Raw genomic sequence first — 21,029 nt, forward strand, 5'->3', positions numbered from 1 at the left:
CCATTATCTGTCGTTGCTGCCAGTTTTTAATGGTTTGTACGCTTTGAAGGGTGTAAAATATAAAAATCTTGATTGTTTATTATTTTAACTTGAATTTTAAATAATTTTAGGCCCTATATTCTTATTACATTCCGTCACATCCCATCATCACTATCATTAAAATAGTTGACAGATACATGCAAGTCACTGTCTTTAAAAGTGATTTTTACGCTTTGAAGGGCATAAAATATATTTTTGATTATAAATGGTACTTTTAACAGTTAAATTTAGTTTAAAATTATTTTAGGGATTATACCTTTATTAAATTCATGTAAATTTCGTAATTATTTAGCTCCTATATAAGCCATTCTCTCCGCACCCACGTTCACATCTCACTACTGTTGGTTAAATAAAATTGAAAATTACCCAAAAATAATCTTAAAATTTGGAAAAGTAGTGCAAAATATTACACCAAACTTTCTAAATTAAAAAAATTAGCTAAAAATACAAACAAAAATTATAAAATAATCTTATCATTCTGAATTTAATCAGCGTCATGAATTATAATGCATTGTAGTGTACTGTACACATGTATTATAATCTTAAATTGTTGATATGATTATTATGAATTTACATGCTATCTGATCTAAAATATACAATTATTTCTTCACTTATATTAAAACCAGGATCTGATAGAAGGCCCCCAAACATACCTATTTTGTTAGGGCTCCAAACACAGAGTATCCCCAATTTTACACTTAAAAAACAAAACTAAAATGGTAATTAATAAAATATTTGTCTTTTTATTTGTTTTATTAATTTGATTTATATATTCTTAAGGTTTTCAAGAGAAGAGTGAGTGGTTTCATCTCATCACTTCCAGTCTCTGATTATTTCATTAATTTCTGAATATAAAAATATCAATTTTGTAAAATGTATAGAAAAATATACAAGAATATTTGTGTAATGTGTTCTAGAATATATTATACATGCATTTACAGTAGAGTAAGAAGTGTGTAATATTTCTGCTATACACTCAATGATAATTTCTTTAATTCTGTATATTAAACTGTAAACTGCATATTATAAAATTGGCAATTATATACTGTATCGTATACACTAGCTAATTTGACAGGAATATATGATAATATCCGTAAATATATTATACAATAAATACATTAGTATACACGAATTTACAGCATGTTTATTTATACTTTACTGTAAATATATTTAAGAAACGAAGCATTATACTTTTGCCATACGTGTACATAGATTTTTTTTAATCCTGTATAATTTTGTATACAGTTAAAGTATACGTTTAAATATAGAATAAATCCACATGATCTTCCATTACATAAACAATTAACATGTACAGTACAGGATGTACAACGTTTTATAGAAACAAAATTATAAAATATGCAAGCTTAAATTTAATTATAAAACATCACTGATACAAAAATTCCCTGTCTGAATCATAAAAGATTAGAAAAAAACATGATTTTTGTGTGCTAAAAGCCATCCAAATTAGTAAAAAAGTTTAACAAAAGTCCATAAAATTATATATTTTCATAAATTTAACCTTAAAATTATATAGTGAAGGACATTACAAAGGCATATAACTAGTATATAAGTGACTATATATAATATATATATGAAAAACTTTTGTCCGCATATATCCTTCTTCGTTTTGCTTTTCATCATTTCAGGCAAGATGCCAAATGTTTAGTGGTGATTCTATAGTAGAAGAGAGGCCCCTTTTCGTTTATTGTACACTCGTTATCCTGTTTCGAATCTAAGACATCGCTCTCTCTCCATTTTAACTCGATTGGGAGAAACTTTACACCGCTTTTTAACGTTTTTTTTAAACAAGATTTATATATAAAAAACCCATCTTAGTTGTTTCTACATCTGTAAAAAGTAAGATAAAAAATCCATTTTTGTTGGTAATTTTTAAGGTTAAATGCTACTAGTCAACTGCATGATTGATGAGAGAACCTCCTACTGATGCTAATATATACACTTAACTGTTTCTAAGTGTTATATTGTGTAGAGAAAGAGAAACAGGGAGAGGGTCTTTGTTGGGTTATTGCCAGAACTATATGGAAATGAAAATCTGAATTGAATCGTGACTGTTTTTAACCAGATTTCTTTCCATGACTTTATTTTTTTTTTTTAGCTTTAAACCATAGAAAGATCCGATAATAACTACAAATTCGATTTTCTGTTTCTTTTTATATATATATATTTTTTAATTTTTGGAATATATTTTAAGTATTATCTTTCAAGATAATGTTAAATTTATTCACTGTCTTTTACAATCTCATTTGCATGATACTGTTCCATTTAACAATTTGGATATATATGGTTTGATTAAATAAATGTACAAGCTTACACAAAAGCAATTTTTGGACAATGTATCGAGTTATTGTTGTAATTTATATTCATCTGTATGAATAAACAATCATTAAAATATAGCTCCCTTTCTCTTCTCGTATACACCACATTCAACTAGAGATAATCGTGCCACTTCCTCACCTGAAAATTGGCATTTGTATAAGGATTTTTTGGAGAAAATATAAAGTAAATTTTAACATTTTGACGAATTTTCATCAATTTAATGCATTACGAAATTCCTACCATCGAAGAAAACTCAACAAACATTACCCAAAAGTGTTTTTATACGAGAACACTCCAGACGATAAGAGGGAGACGTGGATTTATGATCCATAATCCTTTTAGTAACGGACGGATTTTTGGAAAATATGTTTCTTATTTAAGAAGGAAGAAGTCTTGTAGAAGTTTAATAACTTAAAATATACAAGATTGTAAATATAAAAAAAATAAAATGTAAAAGAAGAGGAAGAAGAGGAATCTCGAAAGAGGATGCGATTCGCTTTCTTAGTTTTGTTAGAGAAGTAGCGATTTTTTATGATAAATTTCGAGTAAAACTAATAATTTTATCGAAGTTTAATATAATAAAACATACGAGGAATGTATAAAAAAAAGTAGAAATATAAAAAAGAATTACATAACTCGAACAGAAATTGCAAAATAAATAAGAGGAACTCTCATGCCATTAAAACTATTCGAGACATTGTGGTGTAGTTTTTTTCCTTTATTTTTTTAAAAAAAGAAAATTCACTCTTTGACATTTTTAATAACAATTTCTCTATATTCTACAAGCACAAATATACAAATATATTTTTTTCTTGGACGATAAAATAAAAAACTTGTGCTATTTTGCAGCCATAAAATCGAGACGTTGTAAAAATCCTACATTTACTTATTAGATTTGTCACTCCTATAATAATTTTTTTTATACATCTCGGGTTAATTTTATTCAGTAGTTAAACTTTCTGAAACTTTATCTAGATAAACACGGATGAAAAGTAATTGTTCGAACTAATTTTCGAGTGTTTATTTTCAGTTAAATATCGCATATTTGCTCCTTTTCTATCATTAGAAAACCTGCATCACTTACTTTTACACGGGCTACTTTTTCCCTTCCCCTTTTCTAACTCCACCTTGCTGCTAATGATCCTTAATTACTCGCTTTGGCAAGTGTAATGGGGAACTACTTCGGCAGTATCATTAATAAATAGAAAAAAAAGGTGGAGAGAAAGAGGAGGAGGATGCGGAAAAGAGGAGGAGGAGGAGAGAGAAAAAAATCCTTTCCAACATCCGAAAATAAAATTTAAAAAAAATGTATATATCGAAAAGATATATTTTTCTAAGAAATCTTCAAATTTTTGACAGCTTTTGTGGAGTTTAGTATGATCTTCTCTTGGTAAATTCTACTTGTTCTCTCATCGAACAAGTTTTCTAGTTCGTTTACTCGTAGAATGGATGATGTATGACACGATATCTGCGATGTAAATGAAAATTTTAACCGATTTTTACACGTTCTTTCGGCATAATTGCACTTCCAATGTCATACTTTGCTAAGAATATACAAACTTTCTGAAAGTATAATGATAAATATCCCTTAGTTTGTTAAGGCATTCGTAAGTCTCCCATGTTAATAATAGTAATTTGTTTCTTCTAGTCACATTAGAGAGATATATTATACTAAGAAAACAATGTCAAATTCTCCAGTAACTTACCGAGATTTAATTAAATCAATTCAACGTTATTATACCTTAAATATGAACTGATTTTATTGGAAAACTTTTAAAAAACTTCAAAATTCTTAATATGTTTTGTATTAAACTCTGTGTTAATTGTCCCAATTTAAGGGCTAGAATATATGGAATTAATTATCATAAATTAAAATTATGATTCATTTAATTAATTAGCGCAAATTATCATTATTTTCTAATTATTACTCTTTAATATTTAGTTCTGAAATTTAACAAATTTAGTCCAAAAGTAATTCCAAAATTCAAGAAATTTAATAAAACATACTTCTAAATTACTAAAATCTGCGTATATTTAGGCTTAAATTTAATATTTAATGCTATTTTTATATAGCCTATATTTTTATTGTATTATATTAATTATGATAGGAATATGTGCATCAAACAAAATATGAACACCATTATCTTATTCGAATATTAAATATCATGTAAAAATTATATTTAGAACACGTTGTCGGTCCTTTGCGATATAAATAACATATAAGTCTTTTATATGTTTTAAGGGTGCTTGGTCAAAAATATGTTTTCTTAACGACGATTGGCTATGAGAATAAAGATACGCCTACTTCTGCTTGTTTTAAGTTTTTTATCCAATAGTAATCATGGTGTTTATTTTCCCAACCAATCACCGTTAAATATTTTAAAATTTACGACGAACATAAAATACGCCTACTTCCGTATATTTTAAATTTTTTATCCAATAATAGTTAAGTCCTTTATCTCTCCAACCAATCGTCGTTAAATATCTTAAAAGTTAAATCTCATATTTATCTCAGAGGACGACTTATGTTTATGTATCTATTTTAAGGCTACTTTCTTTGGTATTTATTTTCTAAATCACTAATTTTAATAATTTAAAGTTTATAAATTATAATAAAAAAGCACAGCGATGGATTTTATATATAATATTTATTTAATATAGCAAAATAACTTCGATTTAGCACGTCTCAGTAGCTAAATCGAAGTTTGAATACTAAATTACTGAACTTTCTCACGATATATTGATGAAATATATTAAGAAACTATAACATTATGGTTTAATAAAAGCCTAAATCCGAAATTTAACGTTATATATGATATTAATATGGATAAATTCGCGTGTAGAAGCGACAAAAATATTCTAGTCTTTCCTAACTCCCGAGTGGTTGTACATTCAATGCATACTTGTAGCATATATTTAATTCATTCCACAAGAGGACAGACATACAAAAGTACAATATTATCGCATATATTTCTATTAAATCGAGCTAGAAAATTTACTATTATTATTCGCAGCGCGTATAGGTTAAAGTGTTGCATTAAAGAAATTCCCGTGACTGTTGATAACAATCTTTAACAACAATCTAATAAACAGATTTGCGAGCCAATCGTTGCTCGCGTGCGTGTAGCACCACTTACTTTAGTTTAATTACCGATCGCATATGCTACAGAGCGAGACGTTGTCACGCTAAGCGATTCGCAATAAGTGACTTATCACTTGTGACAAAGTTCTTAAGGTAGAGAAGGAAAGAGGGAGAAAGCGAGAGCGAGAGAGAGAGGAGGGGGGAGTTTATCCTTACCGTTCTCACACCTGAGACACGTGACAGAGAAGCAGGTGGAGACATCTTACGACAGTAAATTGTACTATAGGCTAGTATCATCGATTATTATCGACGAGTCATCGGTCTCGCTGCGATTGTGGCTAGCCAGATTCTAATTTGGGAACGTTTTAATTAAGAGAGGGGGTTACAGCGTATGCAAATCTTAACCTAGTTGGGCAGTTAGCGTGCCTTTACACATGGATATTGTAGAGAAAAATATACATATTCTAGTTTCTAAATTCACATCCGGTGACAAAAGATATAAAAATAATGAAAAACTCCACTTCCTTTGTTTGAGAGAAAACAATAAACATTCATCAGATATCTAACCAGAGCTTTAAATGCCTTTTTTCCCTTATTTTTTGTTTTTTAAGTGGTGTCGTATGGCGAAAATGCCACGGGTCAGACAGAAATTGGGCGTTTGGCCAGCTAGTAGTAGTCTCTTAGAGGGAATTATACTTGTCACTATTAATTGAATGGTTCATGATACACAACTCGGATATTTTTGCTTCTTAATTTGATTTAGGATCATTTATACCTTTTAATGATATTCTCTTAGCTTTCTGTATTGCTCTGGCTTCACTCTTCCTACAAACAATCTTAAAAAACTTAATTTTTTCTAAAGATTTGCAGTGGATTAGAAACGATTTGTAAAGTCGACCTAGTTTTTAGTGTAGTAAACATCTTTCTATTTCCGCTTTTCTATAAATATCTCGAGCCTTTTAGATCTTTTTACCCTTTTCTATGATAGAAATACGTGCTTTTTTAAAAATAAAGTGATTTTTTAATTAACAAACATGTTATATTTTTTTTTATTTTCTTGCAGTGTTTTCTCCTTCTGATTTCTACTAAACAACTATCTGCTCTTAATGTGGAGGACGAACTAGAGACGAGCACGGTAAGATGCTTGTGTTAAACCTCTTTTACAAACTTTTATATATAAAGATTTTTCTCTTTACTGTTTTCATCTTTCTTCACCTCGGAAGCTGTTTCTGCTTCTTATCTCCTGCAAAAAGCAGGAAGTCAACTCGAACGATCCGATAGAAAGGCTCTCACGTCATCCACAAATTGTTGACCCGCGTGCCTCTTCTATTGTAAGCATAGAATACAAATAGCCTTAAGTTGAATGAGATAATGGTTTTTCGTCCTGTAAACACTAGCCAGAGTCATCATCAGATATAGTGTTATGAAAGGCATTACTTTAATTGTCCTTCCTTTACATTTGCTCGAATTCTTTTTTCTTGCGAATCTTAAAAAAATTGGATTTTTGTTTAAAGGAATAATCCAAAATTGGATCATTTTTTTGGACATGCGGTCAAGTTTATGATCAGAAAACTAGGATATTGAATGCGATCAAACGCGACTGAAAACTTTTACTGCAATACTTATCCCAAATTTTGTCAGCAGGCGAGACGGAATTTTATCTCGTAAAAAGAATTACTTTTTAGTCTATGGATTTACCAAACCCTACACGGTTTGATCGTAAAAATGTGGAGAAGCACTTAGGATGGTTTAGGCACCAAACTACGCTTTACGGCTCCCACTTTCTTGTTTTCTCTAAAGTACTAAATTTGTCATGGATCGAAATTATGTCAACAAGTCGTCTAAATTAACCGTCTCGTGCGGGGGAGGGGTCGCGACTTAACTCCCGCGAAAAATTCGAGCGCGAGGATCTACGCAAACTTTTCTAAAATGTCCTCCCCACACGGACGAGTAAGTGATGCTCATTAAAAAGACCAAAAAAAAAAAAAACTCGTAATGAACGATGGTAAATGATATCGGTAGAGGCGCATTTAATATTATTTAATTTCGGCTAAAGAAAATGAAAAGTGGTTTGTTCTCCGTTTTTCCTAACACCATAAAATCTCGTCCGGATAACAGTTACCATGACAACGGAGGAGGATGTAGTGAGGAAATGAAAGAAAAAGAAAGATATTCCAGACTAGACGGCGCCTTTTACAAATGGCTTGCAAGTCATCTGTATATAGGCATTTCTCCAATTAAATCTGAGACGCATACGCAGAGATCACCCTTCTCTTTTCTGTCTGCTGAATACATTTCTCTAACTGTCGGCTTCCCCGCATAGCATTGTGCGTCGTGTTGGAAAGTTTGATTTACAGGGGAGACGAACGCTTTATTACCAGGCACTCATTTAATTGTTGTTGATTGTGCTGAAAATTGTCCTTCTACGATCCATATGCTGAGCTTTCCTTATCGATTTACGACCCTCTTTAACATTTATTTTATAAAATATTTTTTAGAAAAATTAATTAATTAATTAATGAAACATTTAAAAAAAACTTTTTTCCTCCTCCCTCCATCCTCTTTTCCCCGTTTCTCTCTGCCTTTTTCTATTCTTCTCCATGCTGTGTGTAATACTGAATGGTATCAACGTTTAGAGTTAGATTAATGGCTCGGTGTTTAAATCAGATAATAGGGTTTGGCAAGTGGACAGGAAGTAAAGTAATAAAATAGGAAAGGCACCTGTCGGAGATCGGAAGTTTTCAATTGCATTATTTCGTTTCTCGGAACCGTTTTCAGTTTTAAACACGCATGTAGTTATATACTCGTAATTAATAAGGTAAATTTTATATCAATTTATCTTGATATAAATCTTTACAGTAGATTTTTTCATTCGTATCTACGAAAATTCGAGCATTATTGATAAAATCCTGTTCGTTCCCCTACCAGAGAGAGTCGGAAAAAACCCGAATAAAATAAAAAAAGAAAGAAACCTCGGTCCATGTTTAGTGTAAAAACATAGAAAGTCAGTGACCCGCTATGTTGTGTGTACTACATGAAGCATATTTATCATTCATGTCACTATGACGACGTGAAAAGTATCTAACCGGGCTCTAGAAAACAAGCATCACTCTCTTATTCCATCTTGTAATACCAATGCGTGCTTCATTTAAGAAAGATGGCTACCGACATGACCAATAAGGGTGGTCTCTTTCGTCACGTGATCCGACTAGATCCCCCCACATGAAAATTTGATCAGGTGTGTAAGCCATTAAGAACAGATTAATGTGGAAGTGCTTGGATGGCGTGACTATCAAACCCTAATGTCGTGACTGTAAGTTTTGGTTTAATGCCCCACTACTGTTCGTCAACTTGGGGATTATTTTGTTTTAAGGGGGGAGAGCATTATACTCTGGTATTTTCTACTCACGAATATAGACAATCACTCACGCACTCGAGCGAAAAAAAAGCGACGACAAACTCCGGTGTTTGGTTGGATGATCGTTTTTCATTCTCCTCTAGATACTTTCCCCCCTACTCTATTCGATCAAGGGGTCATTTTTTAAGTCTATTTTGGTTAAAATGCCAACACGCCATGTGTCTCAATCGGATATTTCCCAGGATTATTGAGAGAAAATTACTAGTTTCGCAGAATTGTAGTTTAACATTTTGACAGGAAATTATCCATTTAAAATAATTTACTTGCTCTACATTGCGTTCAACCTTTCATCTTTTCGTAACGTCTATAAAATGATTTCAACCGTATTAGCACAGAATTTAAATGTTTAAAAATAAATTACATTAATGAAACTAAGCTCCAATTGCAGGAAACTTAAATAAATAATGCAAATTTTATTTTTTCCCTAATCAATTTAGATTTAATCAACGTTACGTCTATGGTAGATTTGTATGGGAATTTTAATAATGATTATTTAAAATAAATTAAATTTAGTATCTCTTCTGATAAAAGTCCTTTTAAATTTTATTGTGAAATTATAAAATTTTAAATAATTTACTAACAGAAACTGTTACGAAAGGAAGATCAAGAGCAAAGAGAGAAGGGAGATGTTAAACTTAATGATTTGAACAATATAAAGTTATAATTGCCAATTAAACTTCAGTATTTAAAAATTAATTAGATTATTTATAGCTTTTAAAATTAAGGAAGAAAAATCAAAAAATTCTGCACATCCTTAGTCAGAATCTGCGTTAGAAATGCAAGCATTGGGGATGCTTTACTCGGACGATATTTACGAGCTTGTCTCTTAGAATGGTTTGCAATATATCATTGAAATCTCTAATATGCTAATCGACTAGAGAGTGGACACTCTTATCTCAGTAGTGATGGAGTTTCCTGCATCTGTGACATTTGGGATGGCAGAAAACGTGACAGACAATGTTGTAACGGTCAAATATGACCTAGGAACATAGTTCAAAGTCAAAGATTATCACCATAGACATGCATGAGAGGAGGGAGAACGTGTTGTTTGCTAACTGACTAGGAAATTACAGGACGTATGCCATAATACGAATAGATGACTTCTTGCTTAATAGAATTTTTGATATCTAATTAGATTATTTTAGATGTAAAATATTTTATATCATGTATAGAAATATTATTAAATTTATAAATCAATTATATATTTTGCCACAGTTTAAAATCCCTTTCTTCCCTCACTGCATACACTAAGATTTCCTAAAATGGTTAATGGGTGGAGGGATATATATGGGGGCCTTTAAGGAGAACCGGTTATAAGAACAAGATGTACTTCCCCTCCAGAAATAAAATAAAAAAACTAAAGTACTGTGTAAACATTTTCCAAATTACAGCCTTTGATAAATTAATGGCGGCAGATTTAAATTAATATTTTATAAAATTTTAAAGTAGTCGTGAATATTTTTTGAGAATGAGAATCATAAAATCATCAGCAAATTGTCTATATACACATATACGTATAGAGCATGATGATGATCTTAAGATTCCCATCTCAAAGGAGGTAGGGTGTCACATAAGTCTGGAACCATAGGCTGATCTTTGTTTATTCTTTTACAGGCAGAGTTGAGTAAGGAGTAAGGAGGAATGAATTATCTTACTCCTTACCTGAGTAAGGTAATTTATTTTGATGCTGGGTACCCACAATCAGCGTGAAGCACTGAATAGTTTAACATGCTGCATCCAGACAAATGAACTTAATTGGTGACAAATTTGGATGCATCCAGTGACTCTTCGGTGCTTCATGTGATTGCGGGTCCCACCATCAAAATAACTTGAATTCGTTTCTTCTTACTCGGCGCCATGTTTTAAATGTAAAAGAATAAATAAAAATGAACGTAACTCATACGGTTTCACACTTATGGGGCATCCTGCATATATTAAAAGTATTTAAAACTTCTTCAAGATAATTTGTAAGAATAATACTGAATTTTACATAAAAATTAAGATATTAAGTTATATTTTTGAAAATTGATTTAAATTTTAGTAAAATATTCTATAAAATATGGAACTAAACAGGCCTTATAACATTTTCGAAGAGAGTATTCATAAAATTACCTCCAAATTAACAAGTAACACATCATTAACGCTTGTCATGTTCGATATATAAATGAAACTGGTTTAAAATAGTAACACACGGATGGCCCAAAAGTCAAACATTCATTTAAAAACCAAATTGTCTATCTTATCCGAACAGTTAATGATTTATTTTTTTTTAATATTTTCATCAATTTTGTAACAGCAAAATACATTGTTTATACTCGCAATTGTATTCGAAACGTAGACTACAAAAGCGGTTAACTAATTTTTGGGCCACCCTTTCTATAATTTAAATTAGTAGCACGTTTACTTAAACGATAATTAGAGGCGGTCGGTTTTATTCGATATCGTATAAAATTTTTACAATATTCGAAAATAATTTATAGGAGAAGGAGGAGAGGATGGCCCGCATATATTTAATTTAAAAAAATAAATTTGAGATATTTTAAAAGTTTAATATATTTATCAATGTTAGTAGTCGAGAGATTGATGTAACGTGTTCAAGTGCATTTCTTTGTTTCAAAAATGAGGAAGACGTTCTTTATATTAAGTATGTCTTCCACTCGGGGAGGTCACAGTCATTGAAGAGAATTCTTATTTTATTTGTTTTATTTTTTATCGTTTCACATCATTAATGCGTCCAAAAATCTGCAGACAAAGACGTCAGAGAGAGAGAGAATAAAATGTGTAAGTAAGAAAGAACAAAGTAAAACAAAAGAAATCCCTGAAAGGAGTTTGCTCATTGCTTGTAAGGTTCAGTAACCTTCTCCTCTTAATCCAGTCCCCGAAAAGTCTGTGAAACCAGACACTAAAGATCAAGCAACGCCTTCGAGCAAACACAACTTCTCTCTTCCCTCGGTTAGAAATTCGGCAATTTAGAGTAACTTCTAACAAAATTTATACACTAGTGAACCTAGTGTTTGCTTATAGAAAGATCTTATGTTGTTGCTCTATCTGTTCTTTTTCAATTTTTAAGGTGGATAAGAGGAGCGACAACGGAGAATGGACAACATGCTCTAGGACCTGTGACGGTGGAGTTAGTGTACAGATTAAAAATTGCACAAGTAAAGGAGGATGCCAGGGAGAATCAGTTAGATACCGCATCTGCAATATGCAGGTGAGTTGTGTAAGGGGAGAGAATTAATCTGTTGAGATTCCTTCGAGTGGAAACGACTACAAAGGGTTTTTTTTTATTTAAAAAATCGAATCGTCTCGTTAGTTAAACACGCGATTAATATAAACGGTTGAATGGTTAAAGAGTTAAAAGAATTGCATACAAGAAAACAGCTCAAGAATCACGTTCTCCATCTTGAAACTTGGAATAAAATTTTTATATATACATTCTAAGGAATTTATCTTAATTTTATAGAAGGAAACGTTTCCTAGTGTAGATAATTAATCGGTTCCTCCATCAGAATTACAAGATTGGTTCCAAAACTTAATCAGGGAAACCGATAGTGGGTGGGGATGTTACCTCAATTTCCTTATCTCCTTTAATCTTGTGATTAATTTTGACTGACACAGATTAAAGATTAGCTTATGTAGATTAAAAACGAACGTAAGTAAATTGAATAATATAAAAAGATTTAGGTCAGACAAGGTCAAGAGAATTAAAGCATCCATTAATGATATTTAAAGTTTGTTTAATTCAATTTTTTTCAGCCTTGTAAGAAGGGGGACGACTTTCGAGCAACGCAGTGTTCTGCATACAACAATATACCATATCGTAAAAAGCTGTACAATTGGAAACCATATTATGACTCTGAAAAACCTTGTAGCCTCACCTGTCAAGCTGAGAGTTATAATTTTGTTATCACATTGGCATCAAAAGTTATAGATGGCACAAGATGTCGAGATGGTTCCCTAGATATGTGCGTGTCGGGAGTTTGTATGGTAAGTTTTAACAACATTTTAAAATAAAAATTACTCGAAATTACGTATATTTTGAACGATGTTTCTATTGTGTATCAATTAAAAAAATACTTTCGAATTTAATTCTGAAAATGAAGATAAAACTGCTTAATTCTATAAAGGAGAGAGGATAATATCTTCAATTCTGTAAAAAGATGATGATAAATTATTTAGTTGTAGAAAGAAGATGGGGATGAATTCTGTAAAGATGCTAGGGATAAATTATTTTATTCTACAAGGATGACGAGGATAAACTGTTTAATTCTGTAAAGATGATGAATGATTCTGTAATTCTATAAGTTATGATGATGACGATGTAATAATTCTGTAAAGAAGATAAGTTTTCGAGAATTAAACAGTTTATCCTCATCTTTTTTGTAGAATTAACTAATTTACCATTTTTTTTTCTTTACAGAATTAAATAATTTATCCCTAATATATTCCCTAATTTTAAAGATATTTCTACTATTTTCTGACTTGAAGGGATAAAAGTTTTCCTTACATTTTATCGATTTTTATTAACTTGATAATTTCTTTTAAAGCTCAAAAAAGTAAATTATTCTAATTTAAAAGTTTCTTTACATTTAAAAATTAAGGAAAAAATAAATAAATAATCGTAACTCTAGAAATATTTAAAATAAGGAATAAAATTGGAATTCCGAATGGAAATTTAAAATTTTTATTTTTAATTTTTGAAATTAATCAGATAATACTGGATATTATTAAGAATTACGTTTTGTTTTTTCAAGAGGTTAATTAATGTAAATTTTTTCTGATTTAGGTTTCCTATTATGAAATATGCAGCGAATTTTTTAAAAATTTTTATATGAAATTAAACAGAGTTATTAGAAATTTTAGGGAATGTTTATAATTTTTAATCCTTATTTTCTTATCAAAAGCCAATAAATACTTGCTTTAAAATAAAAGTCAGAATTTCTCTATCTGGAAATATAGGGATGTTTCTTTCATCATTACTTTCTTACATAAAAATTCTCCTAATTTTTTATTCATTCAATTTTTCTCCCTTTAAAAATTTCCTGTTTTTCTTTAGAATTTAGAAACATTCCTATCTGGAAAAATATGGAAACTTCTCCCCTTATCTTTCCCTATCTCACAAATTCCTCTGCTTCTCTATTCACTCAATTTTTTTACCTTAAAAGTTCCCTATTTTCGTTAAAATTCATCAAATTCATAAGAATTTTCGAAGAACGGGACTAAATTCAAAATAGAATTTATCCTTGGAAAAAACTTCATCTCTAAAAATCATAAATCTGTTAGAAAAGTTTTAGAGCCAGAGAGGAAGAAGGAAAGATTAAAAAAAGAAAAAAAAACTTAAAGAAAAACACGAGATAAAACATTTAAAATGCAAATTTTCTAAAGAAAAATAGAGTTTTTATAACGAGGAACCCCGATTTAACAACCCGTTTTTGCATTTTTACAGAGTGTAGGATGCGATCTGCAGCTGGGTTCTACGAAAAGAGTAGACGAGTGCGGAGTATGCGGAGGTGATGGAACAAGTTGTAGGAAACCAGCTTATCAATGGATAGAAGCTCAATTCTCTCCCTGTTCCGTTACCTGCGGCGGTGGTATGTATCACATGTTATAACACCATCACTCAGCATAGACCAGAGAGGAGACAGCATATAAATGATGCGGATCAATTGCAACATCCGGGAGAAGAATATTAATTAACGAATACTAGTTTCAATCAAAGGGTAGACAATAAGAGTAGTGTGACAGTCGATAAGTCTTATTAGTTGGATAAATGCCTTACTGACATCAACTGCTGTCTTCTAATTCACTACAATACAATAGCATTGTCTTGATGAGCATCTATAAAAATATCCTCTCCCCCTTTCTCCATAACTTCACCCCTAGGATAGGTTATCGATTATGTTAATGAATGGCCGAGTAATATTTTGATCAACAGTAATCTGTCTGTTTAGTAGAATTCTCTAGTCACACGATATTATAATCATTCAAAGTAAGATAAATTATGCAAGAGTAGAGAGAGAATTATTATATCTTTAATATATTGATCCGCATAATTTCAGAGTCTATTGTTAGCAGATGTCATACAGAAATTGGATTTTTGGGGGGTTTTCTTGGAAAATTCAAGCAAATTGTATGAGATATATTTAACTTTCTTTACAGGTTATCAGATGTCACGTCCTGTGTGTCTGAATAAGGAGTCCGGTAAGGAGATGGACGAGAGGTTATGTGACATATCTAAGCGCCCTAGACCCTTAATTAGGGAATGTAATTCTCAAAAGTGTCCCGCATCGTAAGTGTAATTGCTTTATTATATAAAAAGAGTGTTTAATTTGTTAATTTTCGATGCTCTTTCGCGAAAATCGATGGAGGAGGATGGTTTAAAATATGATATTTTGTAGTTGGATTATCGAGAGTTGGAGCGTTTGTTCTTCGAGTTGCGGGGGTGGAAAACAAACTAGGCAAGTTTATTGCGCTCAGGGTGGTCCTAACGGGACACGAATCAAGATATCAAATCATCATTGTCCTCATCACAAACCCATCACGCAGAGGTCGTGCAACGTTCATACTTGTCCTCGATGGTTTAATGGGCCTTGGTCTGGGGTAGGTACAGTTTTTTAGAAGTTTAATTTCGGTTTTTTTCCTTATTTTAAGTTAATTTTTGTCGTTTTAGTGTTCGGTCTCGTGCGGATTAGGACACCAGACCAGAGCAGTGTTTTGTCACGATGCTCGCGGATACCGAACTGAAGGTTGCGACAAAACCTCTATGCCTCCTACTAAACAATCTTGTGCTACGGGGATTGCTTGCTTGAATGAAGGTGATAATGATGATGATGATGAAGATGATAATGATTCTGGTAAGTTGTGCTTTAATAAGCCAATATTTTTCAGTTCAGACGTTACAAATGTATTGTTTTTACAGAAATTGCTGAAGGATCTCAGGAAGATGCACCACCACAACTCTCTGATTCTCAGCCCCGGTCTCAGAAGATTGTAGCCTCTCCGCGAATTTCTATAGAACCTAAGTATGCCAATAACCATTTTGTGTGCGTAACTTGTAAAAATTTCGCTAACGTCCTGGTCTTATTACAGTTATGTGGCAGGTGATTGGAGTCCTTGCAGCGCGACCTGTGACAAGGGTGTTCGAACTCGAACCGTCAACTGTAAGATATTTTTAGAGTTCTCCAAGTCTATAGCCACGTTACCTGATAAAGAATGCACGGGTGAGCTTAAAAATCTTAAAATTTATTCTAAAAAATGCACATTTATCTCTAAAATTGCCTTTAAACAGGTCCGAGACCACCCGAAATAGAGAATTGTTACGCTCGCCCTTGTGCTCTCGATCAGAATAAGCAAGAAGAAAACGATATTCCTAGAGGCCAGGTGGGCATTGAAGTTACTTATTCGTGGAGATCCGCCGGATTTAGCCCTTGTAGCGCCTCTTGTTTGGGAGGTAAGCTAGTGACATTACGGAAGAATGCAGACGAGAGGGTGTATCGTAATTTGCATGTTTTCCTCAATTTAGGGACAAAGGAATCTGTGATACATTGCGTACGAGACCACGATCAAGCTATTGTAGACCACTACAAATGTGACATTAGAAAAAAACCCGATTCGATAACACTAACTTGTAATGACCTAGCATGCCCTCCGAGGTATGAATTTTAATCATGTTTAGATTTTAATATGGTTTTGAAAGGATTTTACGAAATATTTCTGTTAAAACAGGTGGAATATATCGGAGTTTACTCCCTGTTCTAAACAATGCGGTGGTGGAAAGCAGAAGAGAGTTGTACAGTGTCTACAAGAAGTAACCAGAGGTGCTGCAAACATCTTCATCGTTCCCAATAGTAATTGCCCACAACCTGAGCCACCATCTGAACAGTTATGTAATACTCTAGAATGCCCAGTTAGATGGAAAGCGGGCCTATGGAGTAAGGTAATTCACAAATATACAAAAAATTTTTACTCAATTAATTGGAAAATCAAACATTTTTAGAATTTATCGTTCCATTCTAGTGTTCCAAGAGCTGCGGAGAAGGACTCAAAACTAGAAAAATCCGCTGCCAGAGAGAATTAGCTTTTGGCCAAGTGATCGAATTGCCACCTTCTAGCTGTCCTAAAAAGAAGCCTAAAACTATTAAAACCTGCAATACTAAACCCTGTCCTGGAAAGAAGATCCCGAAACCCGCTATATATACCTCTCAACAGACTTACGAGCAGAAGCAACCACAAAATCGAGTGACGTTAAAAGTAGGAGGGAAGGCCCTGATATTCGGTGGAACTAACGTAAAGATAAGATGCCCCAGTAGAAAAATCAACAAAACTTTAATTATGTGGTATAAAGATAACGAAAAGCTACAGTCGTCCAAAAAGTTCAAGATTTCCAGGAAGGGGGCTTTGAGGATTCGCAAGATCACCATGCAGGATAGCGGGATCTACTCCTGCATCGCTGGAATGTCCAAAGCAGATATCAAAATCATAGTTAAACCTTACAGCAAGACATCAGACGAAGACAAAACTGTAGAAAGACCCGTTCTTTCAGTAGGTAAGTTGCGTGACCTTCGTGTGTCGCGTGATAGTTACAGCAATCCATAAAGAATCCTCGTGCTTAATCTAATTTGCGTTTGGTAAATTAATGGTCTGCTGCACTCGGAATCGTAATTTACTCGCCTTTTCGCCATCCTGTACCTAAAGCCATAAAACTTAATTTTTATTTTCTTTTTTTCCGTTAAGCTATACCGGATATGCCACCCGACAGGACCATCGAGGAAAATGATAAAAGCCACGAATTTCACAGAAGTAATAAAGAACTTGAAGATTCTAACAAAAGTCACTTCGTTAATCAAGGCAGATCGACGAGTGTAAGAGACTTTGAGCAAACTAAAGAGGAGTTTACTACGTCACCTAACACTCAAAAATATTGGCCTAAGAAGCCCAAAACAACCAAACCTAAGAACCTTCCTCCTAACGATTCTTTACACAATTTGCCTCAAGATACTAACATTTTGATGTCCTCCGAAACTTCTGATCCGAAAATCCACGATACATGGGAAAATAATCACGGAGGAGACGTGATATCAGATCAACAGAGTGAGGAAATCAACAGAGATAGAAGCCACGAGAACTACGAAACCACTGAAGAAATGGATATTCAATCAACTGTAACTTCAGGTGCGGCTAGCAACCAGCCTTTTCAAAGTTTCCACCACATGCTGAGTGGATTCAGAGTCGTGGACACGAACTCAGACGAATTAGACGATCCTTCCATGTTGGAAACTAAGCATGTCGTCTTGGGTAAAGGTTCTCCTGAAAGTTTAGAGTTCGATTGGATGGTCACACCTTGGTCCAAATGCTCGGAATCGTGCGGATCTACTGGTTTTCAGGTAAGATTTTCCGAAAATATTTTGAATAAAAGTTTATAATAAATTTAACATCCATTCGACCGTATAGATGCGTGCCAGCCAGTGTCTCGTGCGATTTAATAACGTGACGAAATCTGTAGACAGCAGATTATGTGTAGATAGGGGCCTGCAACCTCCTATCACCATGCAAAAGTGTGGGATGCAAGAATGCCCTCATTGGGAAACGGGGCCTTGGTCGGAGGTAAGATGTCAGTTTTTTTATCATCTGGTTTTAGATCAGTTGAATTTAGTCGGTGATGCGTGGCATGTCTACGCGATGTGTGTGTAAAATAAGAATCTTCTCTAGTGTTCAGAGAGCAGTTGTTTCACCTGGAATTTGGCTCATCAAAAACGTGAAGTCACCTGTAGATTGGCAAATGGCACTGATGTGGATGACCAAAACTGCGATGACAAAACTAGACCCAGGAGACGTCGAAATTGCAACAACGACCAGTGCCGTGGATCCTGGATAGTTGGAGAATGGTCGGAGGTAGGGGAAGGTAACTTCAAACCCCCCATGTGATGGAATCTTGCATGGCACGGCGCATGTGCATGCTTTTGACACGCACGCTAAACCCTTTCACGATTTATATTATAATAAATATTAATTAGTGATTGCGTCACACCCGCCACGCTACTCACAATCATCACATTCCCTTCGATATCTAACAGGATATCGGTACCCTTAACAAATGTGTTTTATAGATTAAAACTACATGGCATTGTGCAGTTGTTTATATAATTCTTATCCATTTGCAGTGTACTGCCACATGTGGCAACCAAGGTTTCCAAACACGCATCCTCCAATGTGTTTGGTACGGGACCAGAAGACCAGCAGGCAACGCATGCAGGGCCCAACCGCGACCGACGGTACTGAGATTCTGTAAGAGACCACAGTGTCCTCCGAGTGAGTAAGTGTTCTTAACCAAATTCGGCTGACAACGCTGCAAAAACTGCACCAAATAATACAAGACGTAAGCGCATCTGTATTATTCTTTTCTTTTCTTACAGGAGACGAGTGCACAAACCATTCCAAGTATTGTAGCCTGGCAAGAACACTGCACATGTGTCGTCTCTCCTATTATCGCCACCAATGTTGTGTTACATGTAGGGACAGCTAAAATATTAAAGATAATAATAAATAAAAAAAATAATCGCGTTGAACACCAAAGAAACAAACAAACAAAAACAAACAGACACCAATCAATGCATCAACATTGTGAGGTATAAGTGAACAAAAATTAACGCAAAATTATATTAATAAATAATAACTGTAAGAGAAAAGAGAAAAAGATCTCCATCATCCTGAAAACTCTGTATGCATGCAAGCATACATCACAAAATTAGATGAGTAAAGATATATATATATATATATATATAAAGACAATTGATTGGGTTTGCTCATGATAAGTTAAGTAACTAAACGTGAACAAATCAATAAGATTTAATCTTTCGAGGGACCATCTCGAAAGATCCTTCGACTCCGTGTGAGTGTCCGTTATATATATAAATTTGACTCTATCCTGTGTTTTACCTGATAGGTACCAGTGACTTTATGCACCTGAAAGAACGAAATAATAATAATAATAATTAATAAATAAAAACAATATGTCTGCCAAGCAAACGAGAGAATGATAACAATCAAAATATTTAAAAATATATATATATATATTCACACGCTTAAAATTCAAAGTAGAATATTTCAACTCTTTAAATATTTCACTTTAGATAAGAAAAAAAAAAAATATTAAAAAATATGAAAGTGCACATCACCCGAACTGTCAAAATAATAATCATTTTTGTGGCTTTGGTTGAAGATCCGCCCAATTAATTCGGATAGCAATAAAAATAAAATAAAAAATAAAAAGTATAATCTAAACAAGACATAAAGGTGCTTAAATATATGAGTTTTGTGAACTTAATTTGGAGTCTACCTCTATACAAGAGAAGGAGAAGTGTGACCAAAGAATTTGCATCAAGTTAAAACGAATACTCAAGCTTCACTGGTTTATCACAATTATCGCTCTTTCTCTATAATTAGTGTTTATTAGTTTGATCTTTAAACAAAATAAAGTATATATATATATAAGAAATAGGTGGTTGATTTCAATATCCTGATTTCTACCATATCAAGGATAATTCCACGCTCCGAGAGCTTATGTATTTCCCAAACATTCCTTCGCAGCAGGAAAAGGAAGAACTGAGGTTCGCTCTTATCAGCAATATAAAATAAAATAAAAATAAAAAATATATATATGTATACAAATATATATATGATACAGCACCGATAAGTATAAAAGAAAAGAAAATAATAAAAATAATCAGGGAGGAACGGATGCACGATGATGTCGGTGAGCCATTTTCTCAGGATGTTTCTCGTCTTTCTTGTCTTCATCCCTCCCCAACTGCCCTTTAACCATATATCGGGGCGGATGGGTTTTATACTGACGTGTCACGATTATTTCCGATTGTAACGTATGTAGTATTTATCATTTGTGTTTTATTAGAATTCACTGTAATGTTGTTGGATGTTCTGTCTTTGACTATATCTGAATAAATTCTTCAAATCGTGTTCCATTTTAAGCGTGTCTTTATTGATTATCGATTGGCAACATTGAATTTCACTCAATGAATTATCGAACTGGCAACACTCAATAAAATTATAGGCTGGCAGATGTTAAAAGTTATGTACAGTGACTCCGTCTAGTGTCGGCGATTTTAGCGCTCGTGCTGCCATCTGATGGTTGGTAAT

General features: G+C 33.0%; 2 protein-coding genes across 6 annotated transcripts in view; one reads left to right on the forward strand and one right to left on the reverse strand.

Annotated features, from left to right (window-relative positions):
* Positions 1 to 21,029, reverse strand: part of LOC111612845 (5-exo-hydroxycamphor dehydrogenase-like) — a 70,014-nt gene that overhangs the window by 43,993 nt on the left and 4,992 nt on the right. The gene's annotated exons all lie outside the window — the stretch shown is intronic.
* Positions 6,527 to 20,850, forward strand: LOC111612844 (ADAMTS-like protein 1). Of its 5 annotated transcripts, XM_023354112.1 has the most exons (18): positions 6,527 to 6,593; positions 11,947 to 12,087; positions 12,633 to 12,863; positions 14,323 to 14,467; positions 15,036 to 15,165; positions 15,275 to 15,476; positions 15,547 to 15,730; positions 15,796 to 15,898; positions 15,966 to 16,096; positions 16,165 to 16,326; positions 16,399 to 16,528; positions 16,602 to 16,812; positions 16,893 to 17,421; positions 17,610 to 18,259; positions 18,327 to 18,479; positions 18,585 to 18,767; positions 19,037 to 19,184; positions 19,289 to 20,850. In XM_023354112.1, the coding sequence occupies exons 2-18, from the start codon at positions 12,082 to 12,084 to the stop codon at positions 19,396 to 19,398; spliced, it is 3,408 nt and encodes a 1,135-aa protein (XP_023209880.1). In that variant the 5' UTR covers positions 6,527 to 6,593; positions 11,947 to 12,081; the 3' UTR covers positions 19,399 to 20,850. The 5 variants fall into 5 exon arrangements, with proteins under 5 accessions (XP_023209880.1, XP_023209877.1, XP_023209878.1 ...); XM_023354109.1 differs by lacking the exon at positions 6,527 to 6,593 and having other exon boundaries at positions 18,585 to 18,777; positions 19,037 to 19,188; XM_023354110.1 differs by lacking the exon at positions 6,527 to 6,593 and having other exon boundaries at positions 18,585 to 18,777.

The sequence above is a fragment of the Centruroides sculpturatus genome, unplaced genomic scaffold (genome assembly GCF_000671375.1).
Source record: "Centruroides sculpturatus isolate CEXI.00-Female unplaced genomic scaffold, Cexi_2.0 scaffold1880, whole genome shotgun sequence".
NCBI lineage: Eukaryota > Metazoa > Arthropoda > Arachnida > Scorpiones > Buthidae > Centruroides > Centruroides sculpturatus.

Bases quoted from the DNA above. Each gene is read 5' to 3' on its own strand.
- LOC111612844 (XM_023354112.1), top strand. The intron at 15,166-15,274 runs GTAAGTGTAATT...GATATTTTGTAG, and splicing joins TCTCAAAAGTGTCCCGCATC to TTGGATTATCGAGAGTTGGA. The intron at 16,327-16,398 runs GTAAGCTAGTGA...TCCTCAATTTAG, and splicing joins TAGCGCCTCTTGTTTGGGAG to GGACAAAGGAATCTGTGATA.